At 46.8% G+C, this 14,219-nt stretch overlaps 1 protein-coding gene across 1 annotated transcript in view; it reads right to left on the reverse strand.

The window, feature by feature from the left end:
* Positions 1–11,118: 11,118 nt before the first annotated feature.
* The window catches only part of LOC123191492 (uncharacterized), a 4,332-nt gene continuing 1,231 nt past the window's right edge, over positions 11,119–14,219 (reverse strand). The window contains exons 2-4 of the mRNA XM_044604206.1: positions 13,423–14,215; positions 12,114–12,328; positions 11,119–11,823 (exon numbers count right to left, since the gene is read on the reverse strand). Coding sequence (XP_044460141.1) covers positions 11,377–11,823; positions 12,114–12,328; positions 13,423–14,215 — 1,455 coding nt within the window. The 3' untranslated portion in view covers positions 11,119–11,376. The remainder of the gene's footprint in view (positions 11,824–12,113; positions 12,329–13,422; positions 14,216–14,219) is intronic.

Genomic DNA, 14,219 nt, shown 5'->3' on the forward strand with positions numbered 1-14,219 from the left:
CCCTTAACTCGCAACCGGCCCATAGATTGTTTCATCCCAGTTGCAAGTCAACCACCGACTCGCAACTGGGTTCATAGTTTTTCGAGTTGCAAGCCCACCCTTGACTTGCAATGAAGCCTATGTTTTTATTGTCCCAGTTACAAGTCCACCCTTGACTCGCAACGGTTGTTTTATTTTTCATCCCAGTTGCAAGTCCGCGCTCGACTCGCAATTGGGCTCGTATTTTCTTGTTGTCCAGTTACGAGTCCACTCTTGACTCGCAAATAGTATCGTACTTTTTGTGTAGTTGTCCTTGTTACAAGTTTTCCCTCACAACTAAGCCTGCAACTAAACCCATAGTTTGTTTTTCATCCCCAGTTACAAGTCCACCCTTGACTTGCAACTGGTCTCGTAGTTTCATAGTTGTCCCAGCTCAAGGTCGCCTTTGACTCGCAACTAGGCACATAGATTTGTTGTTGCCCTAGTTGCAAGTTCACCCTCGACTCGCAACTCCTAGTGTAGTTTTGTGTAGTTGTCCTAGTTGCAAGTCCATCCTCGACTCGCAACTGGTATTGTTGTTTTGTGTAGTTGTCCTAGTTACAAATCCACTCTTGACTCGCAACTGGGCTATAATCAATTTTTCGTCCCAGTTAAAAGTCCATCATTGACATGCAACTAGGCCATTGACCCTTTTATTTGCCCCAGTTGCAAGTCCATCCTTGACTCGCAACTGGCCCCGACATTTTCTTAACCCAATTTCAAGTCCACCATCAACTCGCAACTAGGTTCGACCATTTTTTTGTCCCAGTGTACATTTTTAAAATTCATGACCTTTTTTTTCTATTCGTGAACATTTATTTTATTCATGAATATTTTTAGAAAATAAAAAATAACAAATTCATGAACATCATTTTATATCACGAATATATTTTTCTAATTTGTGACCTTTTTTGAATTGATGAACACTTTTTGAGCTACCACTGTTTTTATTTCAAATTCTTAAAAAAATCACAAACTTTTTTCATGTTTTGCGGATGGGGTAAATTGACCTAAAAGACGTCAACCTAGGGACAAGCTGGAGGGCAGTTTGCAAAAAAAACCTAAAGGATACGGGCGTTATCAACAATAGGGCTGCTTCTCATTGCATGCAGACTTGTACAGTATCAATCAAGTCAAGGCCAGCGAGGTGAGCCGAGCTAGCTAGCGCTGGCCAGGCAGCCCGTATGTGTTCAACCTGACAGCAAATAAAAGCGGAAAAGGCTCAAAAGCAAGGGAAACGTTTAGCTTCAACCGGCTGATAACCGCGCCGCGTCCGCCTCCTTCAGTAATTGACACGCGTCATGTGGGCCTTTACTCCACCGATATCCTTATCACGAGCGAAACACCTCCACGTTTTTCTCGCCCATAGCCAAAACTCAATGTGAGTTAACAACTTGGCCAGCGTCGTTCGCCCGCGCGCGCTTCGCCGGCGAGCCGCACCCCTTATCGCTGCTCGGCGTCCCTCCGCATGCGGCTAACCCATGCGTCGTGGTTGCCGCTAGAGGAGCACATCAAGAAAAGCAGCAGCTCGTTCAGGCTTGTCTGCGACGAGGACTGTTCGGCAGCGGCGTTGAGGAAGATGGCCAAGGAGCAGTCCCTGGTGACGCAGCTGCTCGTTGTCTTGCTTCCGGCGATCCAGCTAGCCGGTGGCGAGCTTGTTGGAAATATGCCCTAGAGGCAATAATAAATTGATTATTATTATATTTCCTTGTTCATGATAATCGTTTATTATCCATGCTAGAATTGTATTGATAGGAAACTCAGATACATGTGTGGATACATAGACAACACCATGTCCCTAGTAAGCCTCTAGTTGACTAGCTCGTTGATCAATAGATGGTTACGGTTTCCTGACCATGGACATTGGATGTCGTTGATAACGGGATCACATCATTAGAAGAATGATGTGATGGACAAGACCCAATCCTAAGCATAGCACTAGATCGTGTAGTTCGTATGCTAAAGCTTTTCTAATGTCAAGTATCATTTCCTTAGACCATGAGATTGTGCAACTCCCGGATACCGTAGGAGTGCTTTGGGTGTGCCAAACGTCACAACGTAACTGGGTGGCTATAAAGGTAGACTATGGGTATCTCCGTAAGTGTCTGTTGGGTTGGCACGAATCGAGACTGGGATTTGTCACTCCGTGTGACAGAGAGGTATCTCTGAGCCCACTCGGTAGGACATTATCATAATGTGCACAATGTGATCAAGGAGTTGATCACGGGATGATGTGTTACGGAACGAGTAAAGAGACTTGCCGGTAACGAGATTGAACAAGGTATCGGGATACCAACGATCGAATCTCGGGCAAGTATCGTACCGATAGACAAAGGGAATTGTATACGTGATTGATTAAGTCCTTGACATCGTGGTTCATCCGATGAGATCATCGTGGAACATGTGGGAGCCAACATGGGTATCCAGATCCCGCTGTTGGTTATTGACCGGAGAACGTCTCGGTCATGTCTGCATGTCTCCCGAACCCGTAGGGTCCACACACTTAAGGTTCGATGACGCCAGGGTTATAAAGGAAGTTTGTATGTGGTTACCGAATGTTGTTCGGAGTCCCGGATGAGATCCCGGACGTCAGGAGGAGTTCCGGAATGGTCCGGAGGTAAAGATTTATATATGAGAAGTCCTGTTTTGGTCACCGGAAAAGTTTCGGGGTTTATCGGTAACGTACCGGGACCACCGGGAGGGTCCCGGGGGTCCACCAAGTGGGGCCACCAGCCCCGGAGGGCTTCATGGGCCAAGTGTGGAAGGGGACCAGCCCCAGGTGGGCTGGTGCGCCTCCCACAAGGGCCCAAGGCGCAAGGGAGAGGAGAAGGGGGCAAACCCTAGGGCAGATGGGCCCTAAGGCCCATCCTGGTGCGCCTCCCTCTCCCCCTTCCCCTTGGCCGCCCCCCTTAGATGGGATCTAGGCTGGCCGCCACCCCTAGGGGTGGAAACCCTAAAGGGGGCACAGCCCCTCCCCTTCCCATATATATAGTTGAGGTTTGGGCTGCTCATAACACGCGAGTTCCTCTCCTCTATATGACGCAGCCCTGCATCTCTCTTTCTCCTCATATCCCGTGGTGCTTGGCGAAGCACTGCAGGATTGCCATGCTCCTCCACCACCACCACGCCGTTGTGCTGCTGCTGGATGGAGTCTTCCTCAACCTCTCCCTCTCTCCTTGCTGGATCAAGGCATGGGAGACGTCACCGGGCTGTACGTGTGTTGAACGCGGAGGTGCCGTCCGTTCGGCACTAGGATCTTCGGTGATTTGGATCACAACGAGTACGACTCCTTCAACCCCGTTCTCTAGAACGCTTCCACATAGCGATCTACAAGGGTATGTAGATGCACTCTCCCTCCCCTCGTTGCTAGTCTCTCCATAGATAGATCTTGGTGACACGTAGGAAAATTTTGAATTTCTGCTACATTCCCCAACAGTGGCATCATGAGCTAGGTCTATGCGTAGTTACTATGCACGAGTCGAACACAAAGTAGTTGTGGGCGTTGATTTTGTTCAATATGCTTACCGTTACTAGTCCAATCTTGATTCGGCGGCATTGTGGGATGAAGCGGCCCGGACCGACCTTACACGTACTCTTACGTGAGACTGGTTCCACCGACTAACATGCACTAGTTGCATAAGGTGGCTAGCGGGTGTCTGTCTCTCCCACTTTAGTCGGATCGGATTCGATGAAAAGGGTCCTTATGAAGGGTAAATAGCAATTGGCATATCACGTTGTGGTTTTTGCGTAGGTAAGAAACGTTCTTGCTAGAAACCCATAGCAGCCACGTAAAACATGCAAACAACAATTAGAGGACGTCTAACTTGTTTTTGCAGGGTATGCTATGTGATGTGATATGGCCAAAAGGATGTGATGAATGATATATGTGATGTATGAGATTGATCATGTTCTTGTAATAGGAATCACGACTTGCATGTCGATGAGTATGACAACCTGCAGGAGCCATAGGAGTTGTCTTAATTTATTTATGACCTGCGTGTCAACATAAACGTCATGTAATTACTTTACTTTATTGCTAACCGTTAGTTGTAGTAGTAGAAGTAATAGTTGGCGAGGCAACTTCATGGAGACACGATGATGGAGATCATGATGATGGAGATCATGGTGTCATGCCGGTGACAAGATGATCATGGAGCCCCAAGATGGAGATCAAAGGAGTTATATGATATTGGCCATATCATGTCACTATTTGATTGCATGTGATGTTTATCATGTTTTTGCATCTTGTTTACTTAGAACGACGGTAGTAAATAAGATGATCCCTCATAATAATTTCAAGAAAGTGTTCCCCCTAACTGTGCACCGTTGCGACAGTTCGTTGTTTCGAAGCACCACGTGATGATCGGGTGTGATAGATTCTAACGTTCACATACAACGGGTGTAAGACAGATTTACACACGCGAAACACTTAGGTTGACTTGACGAGCCTAGCATGTACAGACATGGCCTCGGAACACAAGAGACCGAAAGGTCGAGCATGAGTCGTATGGCAGATACGATCAACATGAAAATGTTCACCGATGATGACTAGTCCGTCTCACGTGATGATCGGACACGACCTAGTTGGCTCGGATCATGTAATCACTTAGATGACTAGAGGGATGTCTATCTGAGTGGGAGTTCATAAGATGAACTTAATTATCCTGAACATAGTCAAAAGGTCTTCGCAAATTATGTCGTAGCTCGCGCTTCAGTTCTACTATTTAGATATGTTCCTAGAGAAAAATTAGTTGAAAGTTGATAGTAGCAATTATGCGGACTAGGTCCGTAAACTGAGGATTGTCCTCATTGCTTCATAGAAGGCTTATGTCCTTAATGCACCGCTCAGTGTGCTGAACCTCGAACGTTGTCTGTGGATGTTGCGAACATCTGACATACACATTTTGATAACTACGTGATAGTTCAGTTAAACGGTTTAGAGTTGAGGCACCGAAGACGTTTTTGAAACGTCGCGAAACATATGAGATGTTTCGAGGGCTGAAATTGGGATTTCAGGCTCGTGCCCACGTCAAGAGGTATAAGACCTCCGACGATTTTCTTAGCCTGCAAACTAAGGGAGAAAAGCTCAATTGTTGAGCTTGTGCTCAGATTGTCTAAGTACAACAATCATTTGAATCGAGTGGGAGTTGATCTTCCAGATGAGAAAGTGATGTTTCTCCGAAGTCATTACCACCAAGCTGCTAGAGCTTCATGATGAACTATAATATATCAGGAACATATATGATGATCCTTGAGATATTCGCGATGTTTGACACCACAAAAGTAGAAATCAAGAAGGAGCATCAATTGTTGATGGTTGGTGAAACCACTAGTTTCAAGAAGGGCAAGGGCAAGAAGGGATACTTCATGAAACGGCAATTCAGCTGCTGCTCTGGTGAAGAAACCCAAGGTTGAACCCGAACCCGAGACTAAGTGCTTCTGTAATAAGGAGAACAGCCACTGGAGCAGAATTACCCTAGATACTTGGTAGATGAGAAGGCTGGCAAGGTCGATAGAAGTATATTGGATATACATTGTGTTAATGTGTACTTTACTAGTACTCCTAGTAGCACCAGGGTATTAGATACCGGTTCGGTTGCTAAGTGTTAGTAACTCCAAATAAAAGCTACGGAATAAACGGAGACTAGCTAAAGATGAGCTGACGATATGTGTTGGAAGTGTTTCCAATGTTGATATGATCAAGCATCGCACGCTTCCTCTACCATCGAGATTGGTGTTTGCGTTGAGCATAGACATGATTGTATTATGTCTATCGCAATACGGTTATTCATTTAAGGAGAATAACGGTTACTCTGTTTATTTGAATAATACCTTCAATGGTCTTACACCTAAAATGAATGGTTTATTGAATCTCGATCGTAGTGATACACATGTTCATGCCAAAAGATAGTAATGATAGTACCACCTACTTGTGGCACTGCCACGTAAGTCATATCGGTATAAAACGCATGAAGAAGCTCCATGTTGATGGATCTTTGGGCTCACTCGTTTTTGAAAAGTTTGAGACATGCGAACCATGTCTATTGGTGTATATGCATGAAGAAACTCCATGCAAATGGACCGTTTTGACTCACTTGATTTTGAATCACTTGAGACATGCAAATCATACCACATGGGCAAGATGACTAAAAGCCTCGTTTTCAGTAAAATGGAACTAGAAAGCAACTTGTTGGAAGTAATACATTTTGATGTGTGCAGTCCAATGAGTGCTGAGGCATGTAGTGGACATCGTTATGTTCTTACTTCACAGATGATTTGAGTAGATGTTGAGTATATTTACTTGATGAATCACGAGTCTGAATTATTGAAAGGTTCAAGTAATTTCAGGGTGAAGTTGAAAGATCGTCGTGACAAGAGGATAAAATATCTATGATATGATCATAGAGATGAATATCTGAATTACGAGTTTGGCATAGAATTAAGACATTGTGGAAATTGTTTCACAACTAATACAGCCTGGAACACCATAGTGTGATGGTGTGTCCGAACATCATAACTGCACCCTATTGGATATGATGCATACCATGATGTCTCTTATCGAATTACCACGATAGTTTATGGGCTAGGCATTAGAGACAACCACATTCACTTTAAATAGGGCACCACGTAATTCCGATGAGATGACACCGTATGAACTATGGTTTAGAGAAACCTAAGCTGTCATTTCTTAAAAGTTTGGGGCTGCGACGCTTATGCGAAAAAGTTTCAGGCTGATAAGCTCGAACCCAAAGCGGATAAATGCATCTTCATAGGACACCCAAAACAGTTGGGTATACCTCCTGTCTCAGATCCGAAAGCAATAAGGGATTGTTTCTAGAATCGGGTTCTTTCTCGAGGAAAAGTTTCTCTCAAAAGAATTGAGTGGGAGGATGGTGGAGACTTGATGAGGTTATTGAACCGTCTCTTCAACTAGTGTGTGACAGGGCACAAGGAGTTGTTCCTGTGGCACCTACACCAATTGAAGTGGAAGCTTATGATAGTGATCATGAAACTTCAGATCAAGTCACTACCAAACCTCGTGGGATGACAAGGATGCGTACTACTTCAGAGTGGTACGTAATCCTGTCTTGGAAGTCATGTTGCTAGACAACAATGAACCTACGAGCTATGAAGAAGCGATGGTGGGCCTGGATTCCGATAAATGGCTCGAGGCCATAAAATCCGAGAGAGGATCCATGTATGAAAACAAAGTGTAGACTTTGGCAGAACAGCTCGATGGTCGTAAGGCTGTTGAGTGCAGATGGATTTTAAAAGAAAGACGGACAATGATGGTAAATGTCACCATTAGAAAGCTCGACTTGTCGTTAAGATGTTTTCCGACAAGTTCAAGGAGTTGACTACGATGAGACTTTCTCACTCGTAGCGATGCTAAGAGTCTGTTGGAATTATATTAGCAATTACTGCATTATTTATGAAATCTTGCAGATAGGATGTCAAAAACCATTGTTTCCTCGACGATTTTCTTGAGGAAAGGTTGTATGTGATACAACCGGAAGGTTTTGTCAATCCTGAAAGATGCTAATAAGTATGCAAAGCTCCAGCAATCCTTCTAAGGACTGGAGTAAGCATCTCGGAGTTGGAATGTACGCTTTGATGAGATGATCAAAGATTTTGGGTTTATACAAAGTTTATGAGAAACTTGTATTTCCAAAGAAGTGAGTGGGAGCATTATAGAATTTCTGATGAGTATATGTTGTTGACTATTATGGATCAGAAATGATGTAGAATTTCTGGAAAGCATATAGGGTTATTTGGAAAGTGTTTTTTTAATGGAAAGCCTGGATTAAGCTACTTGAACATTGAGCATCAAGATCTATAAGGATAGATCAAAACGCTTAATGGTACTTTCAAATGAGCACATACCTTGACATGATCTTGAAGGGGTTCAAGATGGATCAGTCAATGAAGGAGTTCTTGCCTGAGTTGTAAGGTGTGAACATTGAGTAAGACTCGAAACCTGACCGCGGCAGAATATAGAGAAAGGACGAAGGTCGTCCCCTATGCTTAAGACGTAGGCTCTACAGTATGCTATGCTGTGTACCGCACCTGGAGTGTGCCTTGCTATGAGTCAGTCAAGGGGTACAAGAGTGATCTAAGAATGGATCACAAGACAGCGGTCAAAGTTATCCTTAGTAACTAGTGGACTAAGGAATTTTCTCGATTATGGAGGTGGTAAAAGAGTTCGTCGTAAAGGGTTACGCCGATGCAAACTTTGACACTAATCCAGATTATTCTGAGTAGTAAGCCGGATACGTATAATGGAGCAACAATTTAGAATAGCTCCAAGTAGAACAGTTATTTGAAATGGCTCCAAATATAGCGTAGTAGTTGCATCTACAAGATGACATAGAGATTTGCGAAGTACATACGGATCTGAAAGATTCAGACCCGTTGACTATAACATCTCTCACAAGCATAACATGATCAAACCCAGAACTCATCGAGTGTTAATCACATGGTAAATGTGAACTAGATTATTGACTCTAGTAAACTCTTTGGGTGTTAGTCACATGGGGATGTGACCTTGAGTGTTAATCACATATCGATGTGAACTAGATTATTGACTCTAGTGCAAGTGGGAGACTGTTGGAAATATTCCCTAGAGGCAATAATAAATTGATTATTATTATATTTCCTTGTTCATGATAATCGTTTATTATCCATGCTAGAATTGTATTGATAGGAAACTCAGATACATGTGTGGATACATAGACAACACCATGTCCCTAGTAAGCCTCTAGTTGACTAGCTCGTTGATCAATAGATGGTTACGGTTTCCTGACCATGGACATTGGATGTCGTTGATAACGGGATCACATCATTAGGAGAATGATGTGATGGACAAGACCCAATCCTAAGCATAGCACTAGATCGTGTAGTTCGTATGCTAAAGCTTTTCTAATGTCAAGTATCATTTCCTTAGACCATGAGATTGTGCAACTCCCGGATACCGTAGGAATGCTTTGGGTGTGCCAAACGTCACAACGTAACTGGGTGGCTATAAAGGTAGACTACGGGTATCTCCGAAAGTGTCTGTTGGGTTGGCACGAATCGAGACTGGGATTTGTCACTCCGTGTGACGGAGAGGTATCTCTGAGCCCACTCGGTAGGACATTATCATAATGTGCACAATGTGATCAAGGAGTTGATCACGGGATGATGTGTTACGGAACGAGTAAAGAGACTTGCCGGTAACGAGATTGAACAAGGTATCGGGATACCAACGATCGAATCTCGGGCAAGTATCGTACCGATAGACAAAGGGAATTGTATACGTGATTGATTAAGTCCTTGACATCGTGGTTCATCCGATGAGATCATCGTGGAACATGTGGGAGCCAACATGGGTATCCAGATCCCGCTGTTGGTTATTGACCGGAGAACGTCTCGGTCATGTCTGCATGTCTCCCGAACCCGTAGGGTCCACACACTTAAGGTTCGATGACGCTAGGGTTATAAAGGAAGTTTGTATGTGGTTACCGAATGTTTTTCGGAGTCCCGGATGAGATCCCGGACGTCACGAGGAGTTCCGGAATGGTCCGGAGGTAAAGATTTATATATGGGAAGTCCTGTTTTGGTCACCGAAAAAGTTTCGGGGTTTATCGGTAACGTACCGGGACCACCGGGAGGGTCCTGGGGGTCCACCAAGTGGGGCCACCAGCCCCGGAGGGCTTCATGGGCCAAGTGTGGAAGGGGACCAGCCCCAGGTGGGCTGGTGCGCCCCCCACAAGGGCCCAAGGCGCAAGGGAGAGGAGAAGGGGGCAAACCCTAGGGCAGATGGGCCCTAAGGCCCATCCTGGTGTGTCTCCCTCTCCCCCTTCCCCTTGGCCGCCCCCCTTAGATGGGATCTAGGTTGGCCGCCACCCCTAGGGGTGGAAACCCTAAAGGGGGCGCAGCCCCTCCCCTTCCCATATATATAGTTGAGGTTTGGGCTGCTCATAACACGCGAGTTCCTCTCCTCTATATGACGCAGCCCTGCATCTCTCTTTCTCCTCATATCCCGTGGTGCTTGGCGAAGCACTGCAGGATTGCCATGCTCCTCCACCACCACCACGCCGTTGTGCTGCTGCTGGATGGAGTCTTCCTCAACCTCTCCCTCTCTCCTGCTGGATCAAGGCATGGGAGACGTCACCGGGCTGTACGTGTGTTGAACGCGGAGGTGCCGTCCGTTCGGCACTAGGATCTTCGGTGGTTTGGATCACGACGAGTACGACTCATTCAACCCCGTTCTCTCGAACGCTTCCGCATAGCGATCTACAAGGGTATGTAGATGCACTCTCCCTCCCCTCGTTGCTAGTCTCTCCATAGATAGATCTTGGTGACACGTAGGAAAATTTTGAATTTCTGCTACGTTCCCCAACAGAGCTCGCCGAGGTCGTCGCCAAGATGTTTGAGAGCATACTGGACTGCTCGTCCAAGGCCAAACCGTGCAGAGGCTTTTCGGCTCGATCTGCTGACACAAAGCTTCTTCCACAACATCATCTTGGCTGCATTTTTTTTTGGCAACAAAGATCTTGTTGCAGGAATACAGAGAAAAGGCCGGAGATGTTGTTGAAATTTTTGCAACAAGGGTCTTGTTGTAGGAATACAAAGAAGAGGTCGGAGATGGTCTTGCAACAAAGGTTATCTTGAAATGCAAGTTTTGTAACAAGGGTCTTGTTGCAGGAATACAGAGAAGAGGTCGGAGATGTTGAAATTTTTGCAATAAGGGTCTTGTTGCAAGAATACAGAGAAGAGGTCGGAGATGGTCTTGCAACAAAGGTTATCTTGAAATGCAAGTTTTGCAACATGGGTCTTGTTGCAGGAACATGGGCGGGTTGGGGTGGCGCCCGTGCTAGGCGCAGCTCTGTGCTCTGTCGAGACTGGGGGCAAGGTTGTTTGTTTCTGCAACACACTTGTTGCGGGAATTAATGAGGGGGCATGCGAGGCGCGGGCACTACATCAAACGGCTAACAGCGCGGGGATCCAACGGCCATCGATGCGGCGGATATTTTAGAATCATCGGCCGGCGGACATGTAGCAACGCCCAAAAAACAAACGAACAACAAAAAAGTCAAGCAGGAAGGATTACAAAACACATGACATCATACTTAGATGTAAGATATTATGTCACATCTAGATGTAATATAGACGGACTTCCGTTTATCGTCTCGTCTAAATGAGTGAGGCACTCTAACCAGTAAACCACGAGGTTAAGCTCAACTTTTACGTTAATTAATCCTAAAGATACGTGCACCATCAGCCCCATGATCAGTCGCACCATACTCTACATACATACTCTTGTCTGGTCTGAAGGCAAGGCAGCAGGACGTGGCCAAGAGCGAGCGACGCTACCAGCTAATACGGGCTACCAGGGCACCGAGGAGGCCCTCCACGGACCCCCGGGAGCCCCTCGCCGCCACGATCACGGCCCCCGCCGGCGTCGTGCCCCGGCCGGGCACCGACGCACCGGGGCAAGAACCTGGGCTGCTCGTGGAACCGGTGCTGCCGCTCCTCCCGCTGCAGCCAGTGCGGCTTCTGCTTCCGCTTCTTGTGCTGCTTCTGCCGGGCCTCCTCCTCTTCCGGCGGCAGCTCCTGACGCCGCCGCTGCGGGCTCCAGGCAGGCGGGGAGGAGGAGGAGGAAGAGCCGACCGGCACCGACAGGCTCTGCCGCTTGCGCGCGTACCCGTGCAGCAGCTGGGTGATCTCCGCCTTGATGCCGGTGCGGTGCGCGACGTCGACGTGCTCGTCCACCGCCCTCCACGACAGTATCAGGGCGTTCACCTGCCTCGCCATGGCCTGGTTCTGCCCATCCAAGGCAAAACCCCAAGGAGCCAAATCAGTTGAAAGCTTATAGCGAAATGATATGATGTACTATTAGTATTTGCAGCATATATGTAAATCAAAAAAAAAAGCTGTGCAATTGTTTTTCTAATCCTGTGAAAGTCGATATATCCAGATTTTGATTCAAAATTCACGATCTAACTCTACTCACATTCATATGAGCTTGACTAGTATAAAGATGTTCAGTTTGGAAAAATCACTCTCATGCAAGACAAGATATTCTTATTGAGGAAGATATGCGAAGGACAAACCAGAGAGTCCCGTGAATCGCCTTCCCTGCTCAATATCTCCTGAGCAGTCTTCTTAGCTTTGCCAACATAATCATTCATGAGGGAAAGTGGAGGATATTTGTCGGTCAGATTCAAATCACACGCCAGTTTTATAGCATCAAGTGGCTTCCCATTCTCAATCAGATGGCTGGTAGCATCAACTGGCTTCCCATTCTCAATCAGATGGTCGGCCGAGTCTGCAGAAGAATGAATCAGCAACTCAACATAGCGCGTGCAACAGGCAAAGTGGAAGTGTTAATTTTTTTCGAAAAGAAGATAACATGGCCCAACTTTTTTTCTGTGGCCGTGCATCACATGATGCAGAGGCCGGGGTTATCTCCTTTTTGAAAAAAAATTGTAATAACATTTTCTTGATACAGGTATTAACTGCAAAAGATATGTATAAATGAGACACTGGGAGAACATCAAGCAGTAAAAGACTGTCATCGCCCGCTGCTACAATTTGCATGCATGCATGATGACAACAGTATATATATTTCAGCTTGAAATTAGCAAAGTAGCCGCTTGTCCACTTGCCATAAGTTATGCATCAGCAGCTGGTGATATTGTATAATAGTATTCCGTATGACTCGGAACCAGTACCAAACAAATGCATGAGCATGAATAACTGTCAGTTTCGCCACTGCATCAACAAAATAACATGGAGAAATATGTATATTCCTCACCTAACAAAAAACATTATTACTTGTTTGGAATATGAGTATACAAGAGAATGGTTGGAAAATCTGCAAAGAACTTGTTTGGAATGCAATTTTGTTTTCCAATTCTTGCAGGGTTTGCAAGGTCCAAACATGCCTGCAGTAAGATTTTAACATGTACAGCTACAGGTTGGGAATATCTGAACAATAGTACTCCCTCTGTAAACAAATGCAAGACATTTACATTTGTTTACAGAGGGAGTATATTATATATTGTACAGCTACAGAGAGAGTGCATGGAACACTAAGGTGCAATATTATAGGACCATGACTTAGCACTTAAATGTTGAGCTAAATGTGAAGAGCAAACAATATCATCCGTGGCAACCCCTGTGCAAGCATGTTGAGCTGTTGACTCTATTCATATCCAAAGAACAAGCAACATCGAGCACCACTTCAGGGGCATACCACTGAAAGTATCTCAATAGGCCACATGATAATGATGATCCATGTAAGCGAGAAACCAAAAGTACTGTATATGCTAAGTGGATTGGAGAACACACTGACTATCTGCATTCGGCCACAGCAGTTCATGAAACTATGATTCAGCAGTGAGAGGCGTCCTAGCATACCAGCCATGGCGTGGATCAGCCCGAGACCATTGCGGAGCTCGATGCAGCTCTGCTTTTTGTTGCGCGGGACGTCGGCGAGGAGATGGTTTATCCCATCGGCGTCCAGCTCCAAGGTGATTTTGTACGAGGCAAGAAACTGCAGAAGGCCCCATACGGCGAGCCGGCCGAGGTCCCTGCAAGTTTCAGGCCTGCCGATGATCATCTCCCTCCAGTCCTCGGCCAGCCGTCTGGCCCGCTCCAGCGTGGCCGCCGACGGCTCGGCCCTGAGGCTGGGGACGCAGCAGAGGAGCGAGGCGCAGTTCTCCCAGTTCTTGTCGCTCTTGGGCTCGGCCCTGGCCAGGAAGTCCCTGACGGCGCCGACGACCAGCGCGTGGGGCTCCGCGGCGCACAGCAGCGCCGGGAGGAACTGCCGCCGGGCGCGCAGGCTCCTCTTGTTGCCCCAGTACAGCATGTCCGCCAGCAGCGAGGCGTCCCTGTCGGCGCGCGCCGCCGCGAGGTTCCACCTCACGGCCTCCCCCGCGCCGCCTGCGTGGTCCGGCGTCCGCCAGCTGCTCGGCGCCTTCCCCGTCGTCTCCCCGTGGCGATGGCTTGGGTACGCCCCTAGGATGGTCTCCTCCTCCCGCTCCTCTTCCTCTTCCTCCTCTGGTTCAAGGCCAGGAGACGCCTCCCAGTCTTCAACGGCGTCGTCTTGGCCGGGAGACCCCTCGATTGCCATCTCCGCCCTCCCCTGCTCCCCCTCCTCCTCGTCAGTGAGGTCCGAAGGTGCCCGCTTGGCCCGCCCCCCATCTTCTTCGTCC

Source organism: Triticum aestivum, chromosome 2A (genome assembly GCF_018294505.1).
Source record: "Triticum aestivum cultivar Chinese Spring chromosome 2A, IWGSC CS RefSeq v2.1, whole genome shotgun sequence".
NCBI lineage: Eukaryota > Viridiplantae > Streptophyta > Magnoliopsida > Poales > Poaceae > Triticum > Triticum aestivum.